General features: G+C 40.7%; 1 protein-coding gene across 2 annotated transcripts; it reads left to right on the forward strand.

Annotated features, from left to right (window-relative positions):
* Nucleotides 1–1,363: 1,363 nt before the first annotated feature.
* Nucleotides 1,364–5,585, forward strand: slitrk5b (SLIT and NTRK-like family, member 5b). 2 transcript variants are annotated; one of them, XM_047047213.1, is made up of 2 exons: nt 1,364–1,452; nt 2,428–5,585. In XM_047047213.1, exon 2 carries the CDS (start codon nt 2,480–2,482, stop codon nt 5,093–5,095), a length of 2,616 nt encoding a protein of 871 aa, XP_046903169.1. In that variant the 5' UTR covers nt 1,364–1,452; nt 2,428–2,479; the 3' UTR covers nt 5,096–5,585. The 2 variants fall into 2 exon arrangements, with proteins under 2 accessions (XP_046903169.1, XP_046903167.1); XM_047047211.1 differs by lacking the exon at nt 1,364–1,452 and adding an exon at nt 1,762–1,926.
* Nucleotides 5,586–6,714: the final 1,129 nt, after the last annotated feature.

Raw genomic sequence — 6,714 nt, forward strand, 5'->3', positions numbered from 1 at the left:
GCTCAGTCCTCATGTGAATGTCAGAGCTAAGAGGATGATGGATAGCTACGTGAAACACAGCTGAGCAGAACGACACCTGACAAGTTTCCACATGAGTGACACGACATGTCAGGTGGAACAGGGTGATGCAGGTCTTCTCCTTAACCCAGCATGGTGGTGTTCAAACACATACTCACAAGTAGCGTGGAGTTAGCTCTTCACTTATTAAATTTAAATAATATAAATAAACAGAAACATTAGCTCGTTATGAGCCTAAAGAAGCACGTGTGACAGCAACACATGGTCATTTTCTTTCTGTCTGAACAACTGTTAGAGTTAGGGGGGAAGCCAAGCTGACAAGGCTTGGCAGTAGCAGTTACTTTCCAATTATTCAGAATAAGCCAGGCATATATTTGGCTGTGCGTTCATTATCAGAATATGAATTTGAATATGTCACCATGTTGTTGCTGCAAGGCTAATGATTGGGCACATCTGATTTGGATGACAATCGGATAAACAGGCATAGCTGTAGACGCTGACTGTTAAAATATCTTCTCTCCATCCAGACCCATTTCTATCTGTTTCTATGTCTGAATCCTGGCTGCAACCTTTCCCAGACCTCAATTCTGATGTTTCAATTCATATCCCATGCATGACAGGGGTGAAATTGTATATTTCATGCACTGGATGATAATATAAATGTGAAGGCAATGCTGCATAATTCAGTTTACTGGCCATGCCAGAGAACAGTGAGGCATAGTGACAATCCATGCAGGGGCTTGCTGTCTCCAGGACTGTTACAAAATGTTTTAAACCCAGACTCATCTTGCTTGGGAATGAGTGATGAATGAGTCATATATTCCTTTTATAGAACAGAAAGTCTCATGTAGCCTCAGACAAATGTTTGCAGGGGATGAAACTGCTGTCACTTGGTCAACTCTTGCTCAAGGTGAGATGCCCAAAATAGCAAAAGATTTGAATACATTGGTCTGCAAGTCATACCATTCTTTCACAGTACTGTAGGGGTGTATCCTGCCTTGCATTTAGAACTTGAGTGAGAAATATGATACACATTGTTACTGTCACGCACAATAAGCCAATATTCACGTACAATATACAATGACACGTGATCATATCTGTAAACATTTTTGATTAGGTAATCTACAAAATTACGTTTTCTAAACGGTTACACAGAACACATGCCATAATCTGTCCTGACTATTGCCCATCTTCTGAGTAACGGATTTGAGTTTCTACCTCCCACTGGGTGGTAAACGCGTTAAACCTCACTCGTTTAAGGGTAAGAAACGCTGGAAATCTTATGAATTATAGATCATTTTTTGTAATTATTTGCATATGACAACGTATTACGAAGGTGTATACGGAAATATATGACCGCTGAAGTCCATGCCCACACATCAGTTTAACATAAAATGATGTGACATCCTCCCGACTTTCGTGGGTAAAGACATGGTAAGTCATTGTATTGTCTATGTGGTAAGTAAGGACTTTTGCAAATGCTTTAAGGTCGACGTCCTTCGTGTGTCACAATACATTTGTTGTTTTGTAGGTGTGCGTGCATGGATGCGAGCGTGCGTGTCTCGTGTGTGCGTTCGTTCGTGCGTGCGTGCGTGCGTGCGTGTGTGTGTGTGTGTGTGTGTGTGTGTGTGTGTGTGTGTGTGTGTGTGTGTGTGTGTAAGAGAGAGAGAGAGAGAGAGAGACCGAATAAGCAACTTTGTTACCAGGCACCAGGCGCAGCTTTGTCTCCTCCGGCATATAATGTTAAAGACAGAAGCATTTGGCAGATATGGTGGATCAGCATTTCTTTTGTTTTTTAGTCGATTAGTGTTGGTGAACGCGTGTATTATGAATCGCTTTTGAAAGCATATATTGTTCAACGCGTTTCAATTACAAACAAGGAATTTGTCATCGCCAGTACCAAGTAAGGTAAGTCTTCTCCACAGGAATAGAACTCGTGCTTTTTAAAATTGGTATTAGACAAATGTCTTGCCAGCTCATAGACTATGCTATGCAAACCTGCTTTTGCATATTTTGAGATCAGCATAAAGCATATGTTAAGATATGTTAGCCCACGTTTTTCTTTTCTATACAGGTATTACATTTGATTGAAAAGGGTACCAGATGTGCCAATTGAACGTAACCCTACATTTAATTGGATTTTGATAGATCACATAGATCACACCTTATCTACTTACTCTCTTTATTCACCAGATACTCCTATGTTACTGGAGAAAACGATTTTAATTCCATCCCTCATTATTCTAGCAGCAGTATGCCTGAATTGTGTCACATTAAATCCGCAGCCAAAAGTTAACCCGAGGCCACTGCAATTAAAGCTTTGACCCAGAGGCTATAGCCTATTGGAGAGCTTGTTGAAAAACTGCTGAATTGCATCAGTCTTTTTACTTTGGTATCTTTTGTCTTCAGATGACAGAGGAGACTGCATCATCACAGTGAGTTTGGCCACCAATGCAGAAAGATGCATACCTGGATTACAGTCGTAGTATTTGTTGCCACATCTGTGTGTACTGTGGAAATGGTTGAAAATTATGGGGACATGTGTCAAAGACTGTGTGCCTGTGAGGAGAAAGAAGGCATACTGACTGTGAGCTGTGAAAACAGAGGGATTGTTGATCTCTCAGAGATCAGCCCAGTATTCTTCTCAACCTATCATCTATTGCTCACAGGGAATCTTTTAAAAATGCTATCTGCCAATGACTTTGTTGATTACAATGGACTCACGATACTGCACCTGGGCAACAATGACATATCTGAGGTAGAATCGGGAGCTTTTAACGGACTTCAGGGATTAAAGAGATTGCATCTCAATAATAACAAAATCGATGCCTTGAAGGAGGTTTTTTTTAATGGCCTTGAAAGTCTGGAATATCTACAGATTGACTATAATTACATCACTCACGTGGAGCAGAATGCCTTCAGCAAGTTACGTCATCTGGAGGTTCTGATTTTAAATGACAACTTAATTTCAACTCTTCCCACAAACCTCTTTCAGTATGTCCCTTTGACTCACCTTGATTTGAGGGGTAATCAACTGAAAGTGCTCCCTTATTCAGGCTTGTTGGAACACATGAACAGTGTGGTGGAGTTGCAGCTGGAGGAGAATCCTTGGAACTGTTCCTGTGAGCTGATAGCTTTAAAGACCTGGCTGGAGAGCATATCCTACACAGCTTTGGTTGGCGATGTGGTGTGTGAGTTCCCTTTCCGGCTTCATGGTAGAGATCTTGATGAGGTTTCCAAACAGGAGTTATGCCCCAGGAGAGCTATTGCTGAGTATGAGATGCAACCCCAGCCTCATCTGAGCACTGATGCACACCACAGAACCACACCCTCCTCGGTTACAGCCTCGGTTACGGCCTCGTTCACTCTCTCTGGGATAGCACGCTCGTCATCAAGGCCGACCAAGGGTCCTCGTCCGGCGGGCAAATTAAAGTCCAAACCCACTTCTCGGATTCCATCCAACAGACCACAGAACTATGGTCAGATAATCTCCTATCAGACCAAATCTCCTGTGCCTTTGGACTGTCCCACTGCTTGTACATGCAATCTCCAAATTTCAGACCTTGGTCTAAATGTCAACTGCCAAGAGAGGAAGATAGAACGCATATCAGACTTAAATCCCAAACCTTACAATCCCAAAAAGATGTATCTTACAGGGAATTATATCCCTGTGGTGCGCAGATCGGATTTCATTGAGGCGACTGGATTAGATTTGCTTCACCTTGGCAACAATCGAATAGCTCACATACATGACAGAGCCTTTGGGGATCTGACACATTTGCGAAGGCTGTACTTAAACGGTAATCTGATAGACCGTCTTACAGCGGAGATGTTGTATGGGTTAGACAGTCTGCAGTTCCTGTATTTAGAATACAATGTCATTAGGGAAATCGCATGTAACACCTTTCAGCATGTATCCAACCTTCAGCTACTCTTCCTGAACAACAACATGCTAAAGACCTTACCTGGGGGAATATTTAAAGGGTTGACACTGGCACGTCTAAATCTTCGTAACAACCACCTCCGTTATCTGCCTGTCAGTGGTGTGTTGGATCAGCTTACAACACTGGTGCAAGTAGATTTGTTTGAGAATCCCTGGGATTGCTCCTGTGCCATTGTAGAGTTAAAGATGTGGCTGGAGCAGCTTAGCACTGGGACTGTTGTAAACAATGTCATCTGCGGCTCTCCAAAGAGGCTGGCCGGGGAGGATATGCGGTACATTAAGTCAGCTAATTTCTGTCCTAATAACTCTGAAGTACTTGCTTCTGTGATCCCTCCCTCAGAAGAATCGTTCCCTGGCAGCACCATCACCATAGAAACATCCTTGGATTACGACACGCATTTCAACACTGTTCCATTATCTTTCCTGATTCTTGCCCTGCTTCTGCTGTTTATAGTGTCGGTGTTTGTGGTTGCTGGACTGTTTGTGAGCCTAAAAAAAAAACGGCAAAAGTCTCAAAACGATCAGAATAACTCAGTGAACGCATGCATTAGCTCGCTCAACATGGAGTATGGACTTTACAAGAAGGACTCCATTCCAAAAGTCAGAACGTCTGCTGGGCATGTGTATGAGTACATCCCACCTCCTACGGAGCACACATGCAAGAAACCTGTCTACAGCCCAGCAGAAAACAAATCAGTGGATGGATATAGAGACTTTGATGAGCTCAATGGGGCTTTCCTGAATCACTGCGATGTGGAGGCAGGCAGCAATGCAATAAGCTCCGATTACAGGTTTAGCACTCCGGAGCCTCTCAACAAGCCCTCTTCCCCCTTACACGATAATCAGTATGACTACAGAGAAGTTTTAAACCAAGACAAACAGTCACCTTACAGCAATACTCTCCCATGCAGGCATGCAGGCCATTCATCTAATCAGTATACCTCAGACTTTGATGTTCGGCATCAATATATGCACCCTGAGACAATACAGCAAACAATACTATATTGTACAGCACCAAGTACTGTCTATGTGGAGCCAAACAGGAGTGAATACTGGGAACTGAAAGCCAAGCTTCATATTGATCCAGATTATCTTGAAGTTCTTGAGAAACGTACAACATTCACCCAGTTTTGAATGACTCAACATTTTTTTCTGCAAAGGGTAAAAAAACGAATGCAGTTGAGCAGGAATTTTTCACTTACGATGAAATAAAACAACCTGATGGAATGAGTGCTGTCTGGATAGTTCAATATGCTCTGCATAGCTCAAATCGCTTGATTAAACATAATCTGTAACTTGTCTTGCTTTGAGAAGTACTATTGTAGGTTATATATGATATACCTAGGCATCAACAACCTATTTACAAACTATGTACATATGCAGCTTCATGCTTGTTGCACCTTTTTATGAAATGAGCTACTCAAATGGTGTCTCCGTTTTTTTTTTGTTTCTATGAAGATTCAAGCAAACAATTCAAAATCCATGGGAGTAATCTACATAATAGAGTTTTTCAGTGAGATTTTAAGTGTGGTACAGTATGCTGACATCATCAATGATTGCCTATTTTTATATTTGAGTATAAAGATTAAAATCTTTTCTCTGTTCATGTTTTTGTTTGCACAAAATGCACTATTGACTTTTACAAGTCAACAATATGATGTCACTTTTTAATCTGTAAAGAATTATGTATGTCACCAAACATGCATAAAGCCATAGCAACTGCACACATTTAGCAAATGCATCATTGGTAGGTAATATTCAAGGCATTATTGCACTATATGGTGAAAAACAAACAGTTATAGTTTTACAAAATAAGACAATCATAAAACAATCTTTCTCAGATTCTTTCCTAAAACATTGTTGACATACAACACTGACAATATTTACAATATTTACAACCAGTTCAAACTGAAACCTGATTGGACTGCCTATAATTACTTGTATCGGTGTATAAAACACATGGTCACTCAAACATTCTTTTCATTTTCTTATGTTCCCATTACTACATTTGTACAGCATTTTTGTCTGCCTTTTCTAAGTGAGCACACAATTTTTAAACAACACCTATATTTTGTACCAGACATCCATGTGTGAGTATTGTATTACTGTGAATTGTACTGTTTCATTGTTAAATGAACACATTTACTCTTTTGGTTTTATCTCTTTACACTGTATGTTCAAGAAGTCTTCAAAGACAAATGTGTAAAGATGAGTACAGACAAAGTCCAGTCAAGAATGGACATGGGAATAGCATAACTGGTGAGACAGAAATACACTATGTTCAGGAGAGACTAACTCCTTAGTTCCAGGTTGTCATGACATTTTCCTTGTGAGCCAGTGCTGTAGATTCTAGTTAGTGTCAGAAGATGCCCCCTACAGAAAACAGCGCTCAGAAATAATGCAGTCTAACACATTTCTTGGTCAAAAGTGCAAGCAAAAGAATTGTCTAGTGTAGGCCTGGATGTCTAAAGCATAGGGAATGACCGTTTACAGCCTAATGCATCTAAATGTGAAATATGTATGTGCTTGTCTTTATGGATCCCATTCTTCTTACATTATTGACCTCGTTACAGGTTCAAAATAAAGTGGTGTACTTGGTTCATGTATGTATGCATGTCACTGTGTGCTTCAATGTATGATGCCAACAATCAGCAGTGAAATCCAAATAAGAGCTATAAAAACTATTTGATTGATTGAATTGGAATCACACGGCAGATGTTGTGGTCATTAAGGTGACCTGGAATACATTGTAT

This window comes from Hypomesus transpacificus, chromosome 23 (genome assembly GCF_021917145.1).
Source record: "Hypomesus transpacificus isolate Combined female chromosome 23, fHypTra1, whole genome shotgun sequence".
In the NCBI taxonomy this organism is placed as follows: Eukaryota; Metazoa; Chordata; class Actinopteri; order Osmeriformes; family Osmeridae; genus Hypomesus; species Hypomesus transpacificus.